Source organism: Brachyhypopomus gauderio, chromosome 18, assembly GCF_052324685.1.
Source record: "Brachyhypopomus gauderio isolate BG-103 chromosome 18, BGAUD_0.2, whole genome shotgun sequence".
Classification (NCBI taxonomy): domain Eukaryota; kingdom Metazoa; phylum Chordata; class Actinopteri; order Gymnotiformes; family Hypopomidae; genus Brachyhypopomus; species Brachyhypopomus gauderio.
The window spans coordinates 14,692,656-14,712,263 of record NC_135228.1 but is presented as its reverse complement, the minus strand read 5'-3'; the positions used below and the strand labels follow the sequence as shown (position 1 = coordinate 14,712,263).

Below are 19,608 nucleotides of genomic sequence, written 5' to 3'. Positions count from 1 at the left end.
CTACTGTACAGCCTCTTAGTGAATGCTATTTTAATTAAAAGTTTTCTTGAAAACCCAAACAGCAAACAAAAAACTGTCAAAGTACCTTTATTTTGTGGAAATTAGGCTGAGATGAAAGTAATATTCAGTGGAATGCAAACACTCTGAAGACCTTTTTATTGTAGGCACAACAGACATTGGGCACTGTAAGTGTTAACAGTGGTGGGACTCAATGCAGCACATCACACATTGTGCGTTTCGAGTTCCCATTGAGTGTGAACCATTAAGCCCTTTTCCATAATGTTACCATCTCTGAATCTTTGTCTTTGTCTGAAGTGCCACTAATCTTGCTGTGCCGTTTTCTTAAGGCGGTGAGATTTCACCTATTCACAATTAGAAATCTTAATCCGTGACTCAATCTGTAGGAGTTGCAGTAGTTTGAGGGCATGACTCTGTAGAAGCTGGTCCCATCTAGAGCAGGTCGGACAGGATGTTGGAAGCCAAGCTGCAGCTCAGACCAGTGCCATCGGGCTCCACGTTTAGCTTCTTCACCACGCCGCCCTCCACCACCATGGCGTATCTACACACAAGTACAGCAGGAGTTCTGGAGTCTCGGGTCGTGCCACTGCATGGTGACAACAGCTACGCTAACCTGACTTTGAATGGCACTAGCTAGTGGTGTTTTTGCTGTAGCTCCTAACAGTATGGACCAGGTAATTGGGGAATTGTGGATCAAGCACTTAATTGTTACAAGCATTGCGAGAAGATCTCGATATCCAGTGAGGCCTTAAAGGTTGAAGTTAAAACTTATCATATCATTTATACAAAAGGACAAAAAAGTTGTCAAGAGCTTCATGATTGTTTAAAATGCAGACATGTTAAATCCATTGGAGGTTCAAGCAAAAAAAACATTTGTATGCACTTGGACCAACACATAACTAACCTCTTTGATCTTTTGTTACCAAGCACCTGCACGAGCTCATCATTATCCAGGAAAAGATCCACTGCCTGAAAAGGAGAATGAAGGATAGTTACACATTATTCCAAAATCGATCTATGTAAAACAAAGTCCCAGGAAAGAGAACCTGACATTGCAAACACCTTGACCTCTTGTCTGCAACAGCACGCGCGTCCACCTGTCAACTGAATAATGGTAATGAGAGTGGTAGGCCAGTGAAGTCTTACTGCAGTGAAGGTTCCTGTGGGATCCGCCAGCATCCGCACCTACGACAAAATGGAGAACTGTCAAATACAGACCGGAACGTACTACATTAAAGGTGCTCTGTGGGATGTACTTTCAAGAAAGATGGGAATTTACAGGGAAAATAACTGCTAAAACCAGTTTTAGATGCAGCCAGTCAAACAAGTTGGCAGACCTGTCAAGTATCATATGTGCGTTTCTTAAAGAGCTGGTCCTATATTTTCATCAGTGAAACATTTATAAAAGACTGAACCCCCGAGCATCACACGGGGCAGTAATCATAATTGTAACACTTTGTTTTGTAAAAATTTACAGGAGAGCACAAATACATTTCAGCCATACAATGTCATCTGTGTTTAAAATGTTTTTAAAATAAAAAAAATGGTTTAATATCTGCATCTGATCTGTTTACCATTAGATCGTATCAAGAGCTTTAATCTGATAAGCGTAACTTTCATGAAGATTGTCATGTCTGGTCCCAAGCCCTCAATTTGGCCCTGACTTTACTGAAGCAAACTAAGAAATGCCCCAGAGTCTCCCCGATGCCTGTCAGGCTCCGGACGGCTCACCTTTCCACGCGTGCCGTGTTCCCTGCCCCACGCGGCCATGACAAACGCGTCGTTCACTGAAACACACGCCACCTCCTGCACACCCTTCGCCCTCAGCTCCTCGACCTTCTGCACAATCCCTGGCAGGTGAGTCTGACACAGGGAGCAGAGGGTCAGGAGGCTCAACACACAAAACATCACAGAAGCTCAGAACTGTGTTTGGATAGTCTAGCTCTGCTAGTCTGTGAGCGTTAAAAATGCTCTTAATGCATTTAAATGCGGGGGTTCCAGCTCAAAGGGCAGAGCAGCAGTAAACTATGTGTGCAGAGCTACAGGATGAGTCATGTGGATGTGTGAGGAACCTGGGAACATCCAGGAGTAAAGGCTCCGGGCACAGCAAACAGTACGCCTTTTTCCCCCTGGAATAGTTCATTCATGTTAACTTTGCGACCTGGGTCTTCCTCCTGGACCTCCACTGCAGGGAGACTCTCTCCGACCTTAGGATTGAGATAAGGGGGTGGATAATGGAATAATGACGTAAAGAAGATGCTTTTCTTTGGGTTGTCAAATGCGGGACGAACTGCGCATGCGTCACAGCTGATAGAGCCTTTGCTGCGATGCGTCGCTACGTCATCAGTTGATGTTGACAGAGTCCTTATTACTTAATTTGTATGATATGTAATTATGCTATCACACTACAAGCTTGACGAATTTGTAGTGAATTTATGGTAAGCTTTATTTTAGACCTAAACATTAAGGTCAAATTAAAAAAATCCTTAATAAAAATAGCCGGGACACATTATCTTTCGGTTGATTGCTACACAGAAAGTGATGTTGACTGAACCAAAACGCTCAAAATATCTAGCCTAAACAAAGAAACAAAATGACATTTTAGTTTGGTGGTATTTCCCATATCTCATATATTTTCCTGTACAGCACAGGTCACAAATTAATAAACTACTACAAATTTAGCTATATAAAATTAGAAACTCGTTACATCCGTTAACTAAACAGCAAAAAAAATTATATGCATTGCATAACCACAAGTAGTTCATCCAAATCCTCCCGCGGTTGCAAACGGTCTTCTCACCTTGATTGGCATGATGTGAGAGTAGTGTGTAAGTTACAGTGTCCAGTTCACTCCACTGGTCTTGCTACCAGACGTCAGTGTAGTGATTCATAAGTCCGACTGCACGGTCATAAATGCTGGGAGGCGGGACTTACCTGCATCTCAAACCCTGATTGGTTGAATTTTGCTTAGCGAAAGCTGTACAGTGTGCGGCAAACTCGGATGTCGCTCAAGCTTCGGTGCACGTTTCATCTTGTTTTACTTTAATAGCGTACTTAAACTAAGGGCTGTGATGTTTTCACTTGGGTCTAAATTAACGTCATTAAATTTAAATTAACCAACATTTATTTTGCTTTCTTTGCAGATTTGTAGAAATAATTAATATGTCTTTGTATCCATTGAATTGTAGTGGTGACTCATTGTCCTGCAAATGTTAAAAATGTGGTTCCGTTCCCTCTTTCCCGGGATCTTGGAGCACTTTGGCCATTTTTTATTTCCCGCTGTCAGACTTATTTCCTTCTCGTATTATACGGAGTAAACGTATGTGTAAATGTGGTGGAAAATCAAGAGGACTTGTAGTATTTACATGTTGAATTAAACTGGATATAATAAATAATTCCCTAAAGTTACCTCAGTTTAATCTGGTCTAATGCAACTTAAAAGAAGTTCTTTTCTCGTTACGTCTAAATATATCTTTAGAGTTGCGCTAAACGTTCTGGCCCTACATCGCCCTACAACGTCCGATTAGACTTTAACCGAGCACTGACACAAAACCATTTTCGCAGTAAACAATAATTGAAGAGTCGCCGAGACGTTCTCATCGCAGGATATGTTTAGGGTAGATTGTCAATTATGGACTCGGTAAACCATTACTACAAATCCACTGCTGAAACTTGTTAAGAAGCAATTTGGCTGTAAAGGTCTAAATGCTACCATAGCCTGCCCACTGCTTCAAAGGCCTGTGTATTTAGATGAAGGATGGCATAGTTGATGGGCCCATGTTCCACGAATGTAAAACTTTTAAATTAAATTACTAGTGTAAAAAAAACGTTTGCCATCTTAAGATCACGTGAAACAATATACCTTTATCTTTTAAAAAATCGTGAGCTAGTGGAAAAAACGTTTCTGCTGCTCCAACGTGCTGTTGTCCTGCTGCGGTAGGTTCACACGGGGGCGCTGTTCATACACGGACATATACTCCAGCACAGAGCCTCATACCGCAACAACTAGGAAGAGACGTGCTAACGTTTCAGTAAAAAACGTAAACGTCGTTATAATATAGGCTATAACAATGGGCTACGCCAGAGCTGCTATTAGTTAATTGGTGTATGAAAAGAAAACGTGTAACTTCACGTTTCTCATCCATGTTAATAATTTTACATTTTCCGTTCTCGATCACCTTGTGACATTGTCAAAAATATAACTTTTGGCACCATGTTATTCATTTTAGTTGTAATATAATATAGTAATACAATGTAATTGACATATAAGACGAACAAGATCACAACAAAGGACAGACCAAATGACAAAATACTGACTTGTGTTAATTTATTACAAAACACATGACAGCGACAATATCTTAAAATACCCCCTATACTCCTGTGGTGTTTTAGTGTTTGCCTTGAAATCACAGTGATTCAATATGAACATATTTGATATAGTCACTACTGCAGATCTAGTTAGCTTAAAAAAGCACAGACTTTCACAATCATTAGACTGAAACCCACACAAAAACAGAAAATAATATTAATAAACATCAGCAAATTGAGTAAAAAATAGAATTTAATCTTTTAAATACAATATTTTAAAATACAAACATTGATTTGTTCTTTACCTTATAAGCTTCATTATTTCTATTAATTGATAACACTGTTATTACTGCTGAGGTTTAATTTACAGTATGTCACTATACAGAGAAATGTGAAACGTTTTGGTAAATTCTTGTATTGCTCATTTACATAAATATACACAGACAAACTAACAGCTACCCATGACCTTAAATGAGCTCTAATCATGTGATGCCCCAAAATCTCATTTATCAATGACAAAATGGCATCATATAATGCTGATTGTTATGAAAACACTAATGTAATATAATTATTATATTTGCTATTTAATTATAATTATTGACACAAACATCGACTTTTTCTTTTTTTTTTAAACATCGTTCTTTGAATGGACCCAGACATTTGTGGTTATGTACATGTTCCGAGAACCACAGACAGAGACACGGTTTTTCCTGTATACAAAAGAGCAGGATAAATATATATAAAACTTTAAACAACCCAAAAAGTATTGTAGTGGTAATAAGATTGGGTGACATAGACTGAATAGCAACTTGAACAGTATTGTTTAAATTTAGCCAATGCAGAAATTCAGAGGAAAAAAAAATTGAATCAATCGGGTCTTGTGTTCAACACCACTTACACACCGTTCCTGAAATCTGCAAAAACTATTTCTGGGTCATACAAAATGAAAACGTCTCTCTCCCTGGCTTGCCTTTATCTTCTGTTGGGGCTCACTGTCAAATCAACAGGTTTTGAAAAAAATTATGAGCAAAAAATAAAAAATCTAATACAATAGAAAAATGAACATTTTACAACATTCAACCATACAGATTGCTTTATTTCAGTACCAAACCTGAGGCCATGTGTAATATTGTGTAATAGTTTATGGAAAGTCTATAATTCAAGTCAGCCAAAATATAATAAACCACAAATAAGAAAAGAAGCTCATATTAGCAGATCCAAAATCCCATCACATATCACACTATTTCCCATAGCATTTGGGGCTGGGTGATCTGGGTGAACAAGATAAAATTTACACTTGAACCAGACATGTTTTGTTTAAATACAAATTTTCAAATTAAAAGTTCAACTGCTGCCCAGAATTAGGAATTATCTGCGTTCAAGATGCCACTTCCTTTATACCTGGAATAAGCATGATTTGTACCACTTTCAATGTCCACAGTAACAATCATTACTACAAACATACAGTGAAAAGCACCCTGAAGACATAATATCATTTCACAGAGATCTGGAAACTGTTGATCAGTGGTTAGATTTTATTATTTCTTCTGCCTTGGCCTGGACGGCAATTGGCTTCTCTTCCTTTTGTTTACATATGCAAACAATAAATAAAAAGGTGGCAGAGTTACAGGACTCTGCACATGATTGCATATAATCCCAGACTAACGTCTGCAAACAAACATCTACAAACAGCTCTAAAACAGCAGTGGAACTTAAAAAAGGAGGAGAGAAAAGCATGGGTTTGGGTCGAGCCTGCTCGTCTTGGTCATGGACCACGAGGCTCTCCGTGATGTAGCGAATGTTGCTCTCAGCCAAAGAGGTCAGAGGTTGAGTCCCACGGCACACAACCTCCTGGTCCAAAATGGACCAGCCGAGGGCGTACGGTGCACCCGAGTCAGTGAAGATTCAGTGTTCGCTCTTTCCCGACCTTCCCACGTCAAAAGGGATTCGTTTCTTAAACTCTCCAGGGATTCAGAACGCGCGATGCAGAGGTGACGCTTGCGTTTTTAGCATTGTGACTCGAACAGAAATAACCAACTGGGAGCAGTCTTTGTGCCATCTTCTGCACTGGCCGTCAGCGAAGTCTGGTGTTGGTCACCTGAAGAGCTGGACTATCAGGTGTATCCTCAGGTTTGGTTTAAGAGTTCTCAATACTCAGTCCTTGTAGATAGATTACAAAAAACAGAATCAGGAAAGAGCCAGCTGTCCTACAGGGGCTGAGGTTGCTCCTTTACCCTGATCTAAATGCACCGTCATCAGTTCACTCTGACACAGCGCACACACCGTATGCAGAAACACACACACACACACACACACACACACATACACACACACACACAATGTTCAGGCCGTTAATCTATGGAACAAATTCAGGTATAGACCAATAGACTGAGTGCATTACTATGTTCTCTAAGAATGGTAGTTGACAGTATTCCCTTTGTGTACCTTTGCTCTCCCTACTCAACTACAAGTAACTGCAATATTCAATTTCATCCGCACAAGACTTGTCACAACACCCCCCCCCAAAACAAACGGATAAGTCGTTGCTAATTGTTGAATGAAATAGTACATATTGCTTTAAAATATATTGCATGTTATAACACATACGATATTTCTGTTAGTGTTAGCATGTCAGTGTTAAAATGTTCGATCTTAAAACGTTTGCAGCCGATTACACATATTTTCTCAGCGACCTTTTGTCTCTTCTGAAGGTGTTCATACTCCTTTACGTGTTGCATATTTCAAACCCCGAAGCATCTACTATTGCTAGGTAAATCAGGAGATCACTGGCACGTTACAGGAAGTACTTCTAAACGGCCGTGAGTTCATCTGTCTACATGTATACACACATAGTGAAAGAAGTGGGACTGAAGTGGGTGAACATGGCTCTTCATAGATGGTTGCCTGCAATGATTACTATACTTTCAGCTGGGTAGCATTTTGTATGGCTTAGGTATAGTCTTAATAAGGGGAGCTACAGTTAAAGCAGAAAGAGAACCATGACTGTTTTACTTCTGAGAGTCAGCCTTACTACCGTACAAGAAGGGAGATTTCTTATAGCTGTAGCGTAACGTTTTGACACATAGTTGCCCCCGTCAGGGTTACAGTGATGGAAGGTCCCTATATAAACATTTGTTGATATATTCCATAGAAAGCTGCATGATAAGAAGGGTATTAACATAGTAACTGATTCTGCTAACCTTCACCTTGATATTTATTTTTTGGGCACAAATTAGTCCCACAAGGTACTTCAATAATATAATCAAATGACTGTGTAAGAAATCAGTTCAAACGAACCTTTAGTCACATAAAACCCAGAGAGGACATCTCCGACAACAATTTCATAAAAGTACCTCAGGTTACGCACCAACCCGCCAAAGCGAAAATTTCACACGTGAATCTTTTTTTTTTTTAAAGAGACCTCTGGCTCCACCGTGGACAAAAATCCCTCTCTTTTGCATTCCAGTTTTTCTGCTTTCTTCTGACACCAAACATCATCTTCATAACACAACAAACAAAAAAAAAAAAGCTACTAGTCACACTCTGTCCCTCCGCGTCTCTCGCCAAATTGCCGTTTCGCTCGTCCGTTCTCTCGTCCGCCGGGGTGGCTAGGGCGAGTCCATCATGGCCTCCAGCATCTCCAAGAAGAGCTTGTGCATGGGCACGCCTCCGCGGCTCTTGATGCTATAGAAGGTGGTGAGGGCGCGGTTGGCCGTCTGCCGGAGGAGGGGCAGCGTCAGGAGGAGCCGCCCGGCTCTCTGCGGGTCTTCTGGCCGCTGCTGCACCTCCAGCTCCAGCAGGGCCTGGTGGAGCAGGTCCCTCAGCTTCTGCACAGCCTCGATGTCCTCGATGTACACCGAGTCTAACGGGAACGAAAGCGCACAATGATTAGAGTGTTTATTCATGTCACAGTAATGGTTCACAAGGTGATGCAATTCACTTCAAACCACAATACAAGAGAACGAGTAAAAATCTGACGCGTCTTCAAGGACATGCTACAGTTTACCATCATAAAGTATATTTGTGCATATCATGGCAGCTATGCTACAAAGAAACCAGCTACGCGTTGCATGAAGTGGACTATTATGTATTCACACATAAGCAGATGAAGGAGAGATCGTATGTGTGCTCTTAAGTACATTAAGTACAAGTCCATTGCTTGTGACTCCCAGTATTTGCATAACAAATAGAGAGGCTTTGGGCTAAGCAGAGGGAGTGGCCGCCCGGAGTGTTTACAGTAATCGACGGCGTCGTGGGCCCTGAAAGGAGGAGCGAGGAACACACACTCATGCCTTCTGAACACACATTTGCTTGGGGCAAAATAGCCGATGGGCACTTCCGCTTTCTGCAGCACCTTTCCAAAACAGAAGCGTCTGGTTCATTATGTACGATGGCTAATCTCAGCTCTGAGCACCAGGAGAGGGGCCGGTACACCCCCCCCACCCATGCCCGATGGTTTAATCGGTTATGTGCAGAAGTGGTGTACAAATTCGGATCTCAAATCCCATAAAGGGTCTTGGATTTTTGTTTAACTGATGTGATAGAACATACAGATTCATCCATCTGTCCTTGACCCAGCTGTGATGTGTTCAATCAGTTACCTTTACCGTTAATTGGTAATTATAAACCAAAATACATTGTACAGTAATTACAAAATCCAGGACTGGAAATGGATCCCAGAGCTCCAGAGTTGAACAACCTGGGTTGAGTGTTTTTCCTGTTCCATGAGGCTTGACACAGCTCACAGTTACCTGCCAGGTTGAGTCATTCGTCAGGGCACGGAACTCACTACGCAGTGCAGAGGCGAGACCCTCCGGGGTCTCGGGAGCGTGGCTGAGATCAACTTCCTGTGGTCAGGCTGCTTACCCGAGTTGGTGAGAGCGATGGCCTTGAGCATGACGAACTCCTCGCGGTCCAGCTGCAGGGCCCTGAATCGCCGTGCCAGCTGACAGATGGCGGCGTTGAGCTCCGTCAGGCCCGCCACCCGCGACATCTCCTCATCCAGCACGAAGTCCTCGGCGAACACCACCTCGTCCTCGCAGGCCAGCGAGCGGTATGCCACGCCCAGCACCAGCACCTCCAGCCACACAGACTGCAGCACAGACATCTGGTCTGCCAGGGAGAGAGAGAGGAATCCTGCAGGGGATACACACGGGGGAGGGAGGGAAGGAGAGAGAGAGAGAGAGAGAGAGAGAGAGAGAGAGAGAGAGAGAGAGAGAGAGGGAGGGGTGAGTGAAGTATAAGAGGAAAGACAAAGCACAGGAAAAAGGGAAAGAAACATTTAAGGACAACCATGTATGGTATTAGTGCTTCAAAGTCCAGAGACCTGGAAGGCAGTGCTACAAATATACATATCAATTTAAAGCACTCTTCAAAATAGCCTGGACGTGACAAAAGGCAGCAAGTCCCTGCCTCGCGTGGACGAGTCAGAGCAGCTCGCCGCAGGGCTGGACGGCAATTAGGTGAATAACCTCCCCCGCTCTGCCTCCCTCTGCCTGACTCCAGCTCTCCTCTCAATTATAAGCCCTTTCTCCAAGCACCTGTTCCTCCACAGCGAGGCGTGCGATTACTCAGCACCTCCCTGCCTCCCGTCACCGCGCACAGAACACAGGGCGTGAGGAGAAGAGTGGGCCAGGTCTCCGTTGCTTCTCCCAGCCGGCCTTTTAGAGGCTCTGGGACGTGGTAGCTTGTTATCAACCCCCTGTCACTGCAGCACTTCCACTCCACACACACACACACACACACACACACACACACACACACACACACACACACACACACACACACACACACACACCCACACACACCCACACACACACACACACACACACACACACACACACACACACACACACACACACCCACACACACACACACACACACACACACACACACACACACACACACACACACACACACACACACACACACACACACACACACACACACACACTCCATTCCTCACCGGGAACGTGCTTGGCCCAGCCGATGATGACGACCAGCTCGCGGTCGGCCAGGTCACACAGGGTGGTGAGGGTGCGCTGGGCGGTGTCCGGCTGCAGAGGGTCCGGCATGGCGAACAGCTTCTCCGGCTCCGCCACCAATAGGTGAGACACGATGATGCTCGGAGAGCCTGGGGGAGGAGCGCACAGCAAACCCCGTCACCCAGCAGGAACGGGCACGGAGATAACGACTCCAATCCACTACACCGCATTACCTCCACCCGCTAAACTCCAGGCTTACTACTTAGCTATTAATCTTGAAGCATAAGATGCGGGAACAGCTGTGACTCATTCCGTAACTACGCTGAAGTGAATATGAAAGCTATATAGTAACGAGAATGAAGGACCGCAGGCCGGACCCACGTGCACAAGTGCTGCTGTGTGTCGTACCTCTCTCTCCCTCTTTCTTTATGGGTATCGGGGCGCTCTGATACGTAGCGTTCTCCACCTCCGGCCTCCTCTTGTACTTCTGTCTTCCTCCTCTCACCCGGTCCAGACGGACTCCTGCACACACACAGCAGCACCAGCCGTTATACTCCACGAGTCACCTTGCAGGCAGGAAATGACACGGCGGGGAACGATCTCTTCAGCATCCTCCGCACGTCACACAGCGCAGTTAGCGGACGAGACGCCGTCGGCCGGCCACTCGCCTTCCTTCAGCATGCCGACTTTCAGGCACTTTGTGAAGCGGCACGCCTGGCAGGCCTTCCTGCGCCTCTTGGTTATCTCGCACACGTTGGACGCCGGACAGCTGTACTCGATGTTGCCTGGGAAAGGGGCGAGAGCGGAGAGGCGGGGCTGAGCAAGGACAAAAAAACGCAGAGAGCTCGCGCGTTCGGGATACGCGTTCTGCTCCGGCGTGCGTCATCACACGTGCGAGACGGACGCGTCGACTCACCCTGGATGGTCCTTTTGAAGAAGGCCTTGCAGGCTTCGCAGGAAGCCACGCCGTAGTGGTAGCCGGAGGCCACGTCTCCGCACACCAGACAGAGTCTCTTGGGGAGCGTGCTCAGGGCGTACTTGCACCGGCCCCCGCCGGCCCCCGCCGAGCCCTCGTCGGCGCCGTCCGGCCCGTCCTCCTTGAAGTGGCAGCGCAGGGCCGGGCTGTACATGGGTGAGGAGTAGCGGCCGGCGCCGTCGCCCCGCACGCCTCCTCCGCCGCTCTGTGAGGAGTCTGAGGAGGCTCCGCCCGGGCTGGTTCGCCCGCCTCCGCCTCCGCCCTCCGGACTGCTGGGCTCCGCCTTTATGTGCAGGTCAGAGCGGCGCTCTCTGGAAGACATGACACCTGCTAGCAGAGATGGAGAGAAGGAGAAGGGGAGAGAGAGAGAGAGAGAGAGAGAGAGAGAGAGAGAGAGAGAGAGAGAGAGAGACAGAGAGAGAGAAAGAGAGAGAGGGGAGAGGGAGAGGAAGAGGGAGAGGGAGAGAGGGAGAGGAAAGCGGAAGGGATTTTGCATCATGAGCTCTTTGTCTTCCCCTCAGTATCAGTGCAAAAACCCTGACAGGAGAAAAAGTCTCACACAATGACAAGGAACTGATGTGCAGAAGTGATTTCTACCAACCCAGACTGGAGTAGCTTTGCTACTGCAGCACAGGTTCTATGGCACAGCAAACAAGAACACAGCGTCACTGATGCAAAGCCCCACTCTGAAAGCTGAGCGCTAACAGCTTCCCCTTGTGAGGAGTCCTCCGCATGTTAAACGTGAGTGAGTGAGTTACATGGCAGGTTCATGAGGTGCCTCACAGCTAAAAATCGAAAGAGCACAACACTCTGTGTCACTCATGCTAATGAGCTCATGAACCACGGTGCAGCCTCGATGACCAGGCTTAATGGACATTTCAATGAATTAAGACTAGTGAGCCATTCAATTTAGCTCCTTGATGATTCTCACATGAATCTGAAAAGCCCAGCATCTGTGTGTGCAGAATGGACCGAATTCACGCAAAGACCGTCCATAATCCTAACACCTTAGCCTCCACCCACATCAGATTAGGGTCATTAATCCAGGACAGAGAGACAATCCTCTGATTATACCTCCAGATGGAGAAGCAGCAGACCCACGGTTACTCCAGCAGACCCACGGTTACTCCAGCAGACCCACGGTTACTCCAGCAGACCCACGGTTACTCTAGCAGACCCACGGTTACTCCAGCAGACCCACGGTTACTCCAGCAGACCCACGCTTACAGACCCAGGATTGCTCCTCTCTCAGATGCACTCTGACTCATGGCATTCTTTCTCCAAGCTGCTGATCTTTCACTTTCATAACCAAGTTAACCAAGATATTACTAAATACGATATTACATAAGACACACTGCAATGGGGAAATAGGGAACGCTGCCTTCAAAGCATACCCAAATGGCAGCGAGTGGCAGCATAAGTGGGTAGCAGTAGCCATGGAGACTCTCAGGTGGCCCTGAGTTTAACTCATTAGCTGCTCCATTTCCAGAGCCCAATGAAGAGGTGTTTGGTCAGGTTGCACAGCCTCCTCAAACCATTCAGCAGTACGTCATCATCAGCCAACACCATCAGCCATCAAAGCCAGTCCAATGCTTGAACCAAGAAGAACCGTTTTGTTGCAGTGCAGCTCAGTTTTGCTGTTGTTTTTACCATAGATATTGTCACGAAGCAGCTTCATAGAAATACAGGTGAAGACTACTAAAGATGTAGTGCGGAGGAACTGGGATCATACGGAGGAAAGATATGCGAGATAAGCATGTGGCCAGTGATAGACAGTATAGCAGACTGCTTCAAGAACTAGACATTTTGAGGATGTTCGTTAAATATGCTAAGTAGGATGTTTAATATGAGTATTAGGCATGTCTGGGATGGCAGTTAACACAGCTAGGTATGAAACCAGATGATTTAACTGCAGGATTTGAACAACAGAAAAACAGGTTAGGGAGTTCTGTGTCAACACACTGAAAATAGCAGGCACTTCTGAGGGTTTTGCCTGAGTGTCTGATAAGGGAAGTGTTTGTAATTCACTTTTAGAATGTCAGACACATTCTGGTTATTTTCAATCTGCAAGACTGGTAGAGTACACTTTTGGAAATGTAGAGGGCTGGGACCTTGGAATCTCTGGACTGTCAGATAGTACCTATGTGGTCTCTTACCTCCTGCTTCATGGGACGGTAGCTACTGTCACTTTGCCCCCAAACAGTTTGCTATGTCCTAATAAAACGGGAGCTAAAGACGGGGAGACTCATTATAGACCGCCCCATGGTGAACCACTAACAGTTAACAACAGGAAAGAACACTGCGCATCTATAAAGCTCAGACGTCTTGACCACACAAAAACCAGGATGTAAAACAAGCAAATGTCAAATATGGGTTGTTCTAGACTAGGTTAAGTAAAGTAGAAAGTGGTTTTGCTGGCAATGGCTACAAGCTGCTATCTATTTCAAACAGCAGGCATCATAACCGTATGACTTAGTTCAATGATTTAGTAATGATTTAGTTCAGAGTTGTCACATTTACTAATCTAGGTTAAGAATATACATATGCCACAGTGAATGGACTTTTTTTTCACTTTGATAGTTTGAGACACCTTCCTTAGTTAAAAGGCAGACGTGTCTTAGCAAAAAAAAAAAGCTAAAAAGGTCGAGCACATGCCATATTACTGTTATATACGGACATCTAAAAATTTCAGGATTAAAATAATGGACAACAGGTGTCCCTGGGGTCATCTGCTATACACAAATGCATGCTGAAAAAGCCAGAGAGAGCAACAGGGAGGAGGGCACAGAAGTTCAGAGAGAACTGAGGGAACTGTTCTCTGTAACTCTGGGCCGTGTACATAGTGTAACCGTACTTACAATCTGTGTTCGACCACTTGCGCAACTTCTGAACTTTGACATTACACCCTACCCCCTCCATATCCCAAGCAAGACATTTTAATTTGAATGAAAGCACACACACACTCAAACACAACAGAGAGTAAGGAGTGTTTTCTATTAAGACCAACCATTCAGAGATATTTATTAATAAGGATAATAAGGTTTTAAGGATCCAGCATAACAGTTCAACAATATGAAAACGGACCACAAAAAGGGAAATATTAGAACAACGCCAAACACACGAGTTCAGTGTGTATTTTAAAACAGGACACGTCTGATTTGAGAAACTCCGGATCCATGCCGGTCTAGTTTGAAAAGGAAAGTCGGCTGATGAAATCATGTGTCGAAACATCTGCTGGTATAGAAATGTCTCGTACTAATGAGAGCGAAAATGAACGTACTGCAGTCCTCCAGTTTCACTAAGCAGAGTCCAAGCAAATCCCACTGTCACCTTCAGTAACAGGTGAGCCAAGGCCACTGACAGGTAGTTCGTGTCGCCCTCTTTCGTGGTACCTGACGTGCCATCAAAACACTGACCAATTCAAAACGCTGTCAACGCAAACACCTGCACAAATAGTTCAGTTTTTGCAGTCTGCATTTCTACACATTCAATTAAGCTTGGTCATACGTTTAGATATTTAATTCTTTTTTCCTTTTTGTAAATGCTTGGGCAGCAAACCAGAGGTGCTAGCATGCATGCTAACTAGCAAACTAGCCAGCGGTATCACTTGGCTATTTAGCCAAATTAGCTTAGCATACCAGCTGTTATTATTACTAGCTAAGCTGGCTAACTTACCTTTCTTAAGGTAGCTTAAGCCTAAATGTATTTCCTTGCTTTCGCCGTTATCGAATCTCCACACAGAGTACCGGGTCCTTATTTAATGTTAGACAATAATTTCAGTTATTAAACACTGGCTGTCGTTTGGATGATTCTGTTGTTTGAGTTGTGTGCATTTTAAAACTTCACTTTTCGCCCACATGGACTCTAGACGTGTCGTAAGTCATGGGCTGTCTTCGAGAGAGAAAGAGGAGGAGCAGTGTACGAAGATCCAGTTTGCTATCCTGGATAGTTTTTATCAAACGTGCCAGATTAATTCAAGAAAAGGGACTGGTGCAGCTGCCAGCACTGAATACAAATTAGGTGTTCAGTCACAACAATAGGGTTCATATAGTCTAATAGGGTACTATAAGGTTACAAAGCTTATGGGAAGTGTCTCCAAACAGTAGCCTACCTGGTACAGATCAAATACCTCTTACTAAATTAAGACTGTCTCAGTCAAAACTGTTCTCCCTTTCCATGAGCACCATCCATAAAGAATGTTGTTAGTGAATGAATTATTTGTATAGATGGCTTACCTTTTTGCTTTTACTTTTAGCCACACGTATGAACGAAGTCCTCTCACTTCCTTCTGACTCAAATATGTCAACTGGTCAGTTTACTCTAGCCATCAGGAACCCTGTAGGACGACATATTTATTATAAACCTGAATTAAAACTACAGACGCTGCAAAACCATATAGGCTATTTTAGAATCAAGGGTATATTCAGACATGTCAGATACATGCTTAAAGTAGGGTACATGCTTAAAGTAGGGTACCGACTGCTGTTTTATAAATTCTGATTTTAGTACTGAACTGTGATCTTCTGTCTTTCTGTATGAAATGCATATGTGCAGTATGTATTATTAAAGACCACACAATGGCAACCTTAATGTTGGTTTCTTATGTAGCCTTCTCCCCTCATACCTCTATAACAAAAATAAATGGCAGTCAGATTTGCAGTCGTTATTAGTCTGCCTATCTGTCTGCATGTCTATCATGGTGTATCTGTCCTGCGCCTTACCCATCAACACCATTAGGCAGAAAATGCTGACGGATGGGGAAAGTATTTCTTTGTCTTTCTCACAGGCAAACATTTGCTGCTCTCGCTCACTGTCATCCACACACTCTTCGCACGCGTAGCAGGGACACACTCTCACACACTGTTTCTGCACACAATACCCCCTCCCCATTACGATCCAAAGGTCAAAGTCACATGAGGGCCTGAAGGACAGACACCGTAAGTCTCTCTATTGCACTGCACATGCACGGAAAAACTGTTTCACCTGGGTGATAATTTACCACGTTTGAGGTTTAGGGAGAGACTTAGAAAACTGGGAAGAAGCAAATCAAAATTACATGCCAGATATGAATAATAATATGTATTCGTTCGTTTGCAAATTTAGTTTTATTTATATTTCTTAATTTTACTGTCACAAGTAAATTGTTACAGTGTGTTACAGTGGCAAGTTAAAGGACTTTGTCATTAAGAAATTATCAAATTATCAGAAAAAAAGATCTTAAATGTATTAGTGCCTTAGCATGACATGGGAGTTTAGCTTGATAGGTGGTAGTAGGTAAAATAACTACGAGGTAATTTTGACCGGGGGTACAATATAAAAATCTTTGTTTTTATCAGATAAAATCATATCCAAAAGAAGTCAATAAATGCAAATGAAGAAAATGAAGACAAAGAAGCTTAGGCACTTGTGGACGTACTACACGGGCTGCTCGGGTTAGATTAGTGACCTCTTGAGAGGGATGTGCACAGGCGCAAATGACAGCAGTCTAATCTTAAGTCTGTCATTGTCTGAAGATTCTTCATTAATTCATTGCTATTGTTTCATAAAGTATGCAAGAAGAGTGAAAGTGACACTCGGGCATTAAAGTGGTCCTGCTAATGCAAATCATGTGAAGCTCTTTACAAGTTCAGTAGAATAAAGAGCTAAAAGTGGAGTTATACAATGAAGTAAGCAACTTTATATCAATCTTTTTTATGTTAATATTTACTGTAATAGTGGTCTTAAAATGGACAAATAAATCACAGTTAAGTCTTGATCTGAGGGCACCACACTCTATGTTATGTTGAAATGGCATTATGATGAGCTGTGCCTTATCTTACCCCCAGTGTGTAAAACTGATTCACAGCAGAGAAATTTGAGTGCTGCGAATTAGAGATTTGGCTGCAGTACACATGCAGTGTGCACATAAAGCAAAGATTGCCACAGCAGCCTTCAAAAGGTGACCTTGCCAAATGAGCCCTGACTGGTGAAAGGTTAATTTGTAAAATTGGATTGCAACTTCTTAAAAGCAGGGATTCCTGTCTCAATCCTAGTCCCACAGGGAGCACAAGGTTTAACATTACTGGATCTGAACCAGCATTTCAGTATGTAGTTGGAAGGCAAAGTTGTCTTTTGCAATCGTGTACAATGCAGAAGACTAGTTTACTGATGTCATAAAGATGATACAATTATTTAAACAATAGCATCAGCATTTCTATTCTCATTCATTTAAGGTGATGGTATGTTACAGCATTGAAATGAAAGCTTTTGAACATGCCTTGATATTTCTCAAAAACCCAGGCAGACCAACTGAACAAATGGAACATTCCCTAAACAGTGATTATAATTTTGCCCTTATTAAAACAATTAATATAATTCTAACCTTTGTTACCTACAAGCAGACTGAAAGTGAACAATTACAGTTCACTGGGTACAAGTCGAACGTGTGGCAACTGAAGACACGCGTGGCTGAAATCAACTTTTTTCGGTCAGTCACTAGACAGCTTTGAATATTGGAATGGCAGCAACCTCCGAGGATCTGACGTGTGTGGGGGTTATTTTCGTGCTGCAACCGAAGGCCAATGGGAAATGCACCATGATTGATGTAGTTGGGGGAAAAAACTCAGTCGCTGACACAATCTTATGGACTAGGATTAGGACAACGCGACCAAGGTCAGGCATCAGCAAACTGCTAGTCTACTGCGGACTTTCCCCTCCTACTTTAATAGTGTCCGTATTGTTACACCTATCCTATTTGCCATATGCTCTTATGGTTCTGACAAATGGCGTGAATTGCATTTGCGGAACGTTGTTATTAACTTCCCATTTGTAATTTTTTTTTACTATAAGCATTCCGGGTTGAATTGACTTTGTAACGCATCTATTAACGCAAAGATTATCAGATTTATAAAAAAAGTTACATGCATTCTTTAGTGACAAACTGTATGCCATCATAATCGTTTATTATTACCTAGCTCACGAGCTGCAGCCTACGATTAATTACACACACCATCTAGGTAATAATAATGTGGCCACCATCAAACCCTGAGCTGGAAAGGGGCTACACAGACTCCCTTCAAATACAGAAGCATTATTTTGCATCTCTTACTTACCAGCATTTGTGAGGTTACTGGAGACAATGTTTCGCAGCCTGCCAGATATGAAGCTACTGTAATTATTAACCGCGCGCCAAACCCAGTCAATTCGACAAATATGAGCGTGCTATAATGGTCAGGAGACGTGAAACATCTCAATACGGTCCGCTTTGCTGAACAGACGCACGGGCTATTTGTTGAACAGAGCTAATATAGGCTGCTTTGAGAATATGCGCAACTTTAACCCAACAGTAGGCTTTGTAGAGATCGCCACTACACTATTGTTTCTTGAACAGCAGGAAGCACACCCGAACGAGCAGCAAAAAATGTTTTAATCCATATGTTTGATCCGTCGTTCTCTGCACCGGGTCTTTACACCGCTGTTTTGGGTCGCTACTGGAAGCCTGGATCCTGTCTTCCGCCGATACCAGTGAGGTGCTGGTTACGTATATCCCCCTCTCTCTCTCTCCTCCCTCTCCCCTTTTGCGTCTCCTTTTCTCCGTTACGTCCTCGCCCCCTTCCAATCGCACCGGGCGTCATCGGTGCCGCAACGATGAAGAAATATTGGCTTACTGTAATGTCTGTCTGCCTCACGAGTTAACATACTTTTGATCTGCCTCTTGCAGTTTTTCACGCAAATTGGTTGTGACTAGTGCACTGCTATTTTCAGACCGCTAACGACTAAATCAAAGGAGGAAATCTGGTAGCCTTTAGCTAGCTAGGTTATAGCAGTCGGCGACTGTCAAAAGCATTTGGGAACCAGTTTATCATCGTTATGAAATAACCGTCACGATTTGTGACTAACGAAATAATCCGGCCTTTGCTTAGGGCACACATGTTACAACAGATCAGTTACAACATTCAATATTTACCAGATCAACGTTAGAAAGCTTAAATGCCGAGAAACTGTGCTATATTAACTAGAGTAGTTCACCATTTCTGCATTTTTCGCGGTTATGCCAGATGGCCTACTTATTCTATTCGCATCATGTTAACATGAATAATTGTCTATTGTGCATATTAATAACAGTTATAAGCGCGCCCCCACCCTGTTTCATAGTTTCCCTTATGTGTTAGTGAAGCCTAAATGTAAACTAGTATAAGCTAACGCTCAAATGAATGTAATGAATGTAATTCATTTGCCCAATCGAAGCACGCGACACTACTGTAAATCACGCATCGCTTTAGATGGCATGGAAAATGTTCGCCGCGCGCGCGCGCTCAGCCCGCGCGGTCTCGTGACACCGAG

The 19,608-nt window shown here is 43.8% G+C and overlaps 2 protein-coding genes across 6 annotated transcripts; both read right to left on the bottom strand.

The window, feature by feature from the left end:
• Positions 1-71: 71 nt before the first annotated feature.
• prdx5 (peroxiredoxin 5) lies at positions 72-2,932 on the bottom strand. Of its 2 annotated transcripts, none has more exons than XM_076979499.1 (6): positions 2,819-2,932; positions 2,091-2,225; positions 1,750-1,881; positions 1,081-1,203; positions 923-987; positions 72-559 (listed from the first exon to the last, which is right to left on the bottom strand). In XM_076979499.1, exons 1-6 carry the CDS (start codon positions 2,828-2,830, stop codon positions 451-453), a joined length of 576 nt encoding a protein of 191 aa, XP_076835614.1. In that variant the 5' UTR covers positions 2,831-2,932; the 3' UTR covers positions 72-450. The 2 variants fall into 2 exon arrangements, with proteins under 2 accessions (XP_076835614.1, XP_076835615.1); XM_076979500.1 differs by having other exon boundaries at positions 140-559; positions 1,165-1,203.
• Positions 2,933-4,328: 1,396 nt separating this feature from the next.
• Positions 4,329-19,231, bottom strand: esrra (estrogen-related receptor alpha). Of its 4 annotated transcripts, none has more exons than XM_076979453.1 (8): positions 18,378-19,231; positions 15,522-15,622; positions 11,227-11,616; positions 10,979-11,095; positions 10,719-10,832; positions 10,292-10,459; positions 9,193-9,462; positions 4,329-8,188 (listed from the first exon to the last, which is right to left on the bottom strand). In XM_076979453.1, the coding sequence occupies exons 3-8, from the start codon at positions 11,606-11,608 to the stop codon at positions 7,935-7,937; spliced, it is 1,305 nt and encodes a 434-aa protein (XP_076835568.1). In that variant the 5' UTR covers positions 11,609-11,616; positions 15,522-15,622; positions 18,378-19,231; the 3' UTR covers positions 4,329-7,934. The 4 variants fall into 4 exon arrangements, with proteins under 4 accessions (XP_076835568.1, XP_076835567.1, XP_076835566.1 ...); XM_076979452.1 differs by having other exon boundaries at positions 11,227-11,613; positions 18,378-19,230; XM_076979451.1 differs by lacking the exons at positions 15,522-15,622; positions 18,378-19,231 and adding exons at positions 14,962-15,038; positions 15,133-15,462.
• Between the last annotated feature and the right edge of the window lie 377 nt (positions 19,232-19,608).

What these genes read in the sequence shown, in the direction of transcription:
- esrra (XM_076979451.1), bottom strand. Translation starts at nt 15,170, where the DNA reads ATGACTTACGACACGTCTAGAGTCCATGTGGGCGAAAA. An exon ending in AGAGTCCATGTGGGCGAAAA is followed by an intron (nt 15,039 to 15,132) that starts GTGAAGTTTTAA and finishes ACATTAAATAAG; the next exon opens with GACCCGGTACTCTGTGTGGA. An exon ending in CTTAAGCTACCTTAAGAAAG is followed by an intron (nt 11,617 to 14,961) that starts GTAAGTTAGCCA and finishes CATCTCTGCTAG; the next exon opens with CAGGTGTCATGTCTTCCAGA.
- prdx5 (XM_076979499.1), bottom strand. An exon ending in TTACTCCTGGATGTTCCCAG is followed by an intron (nt 1,882 to 2,090) that starts GTTCCTCACACA and finishes TCCCTGTGTCAG; the next exon opens with ACTCACCTGCCAGGGATTGT. An exon ending in GTTGCAGACAAGAGGTCAAG is followed by an intron (nt 988 to 1,080) that starts GTGTTTGCAATG and finishes TCTCCTTTTCAG; the next exon opens with GCAGTGGATCTTTTCCTGGA.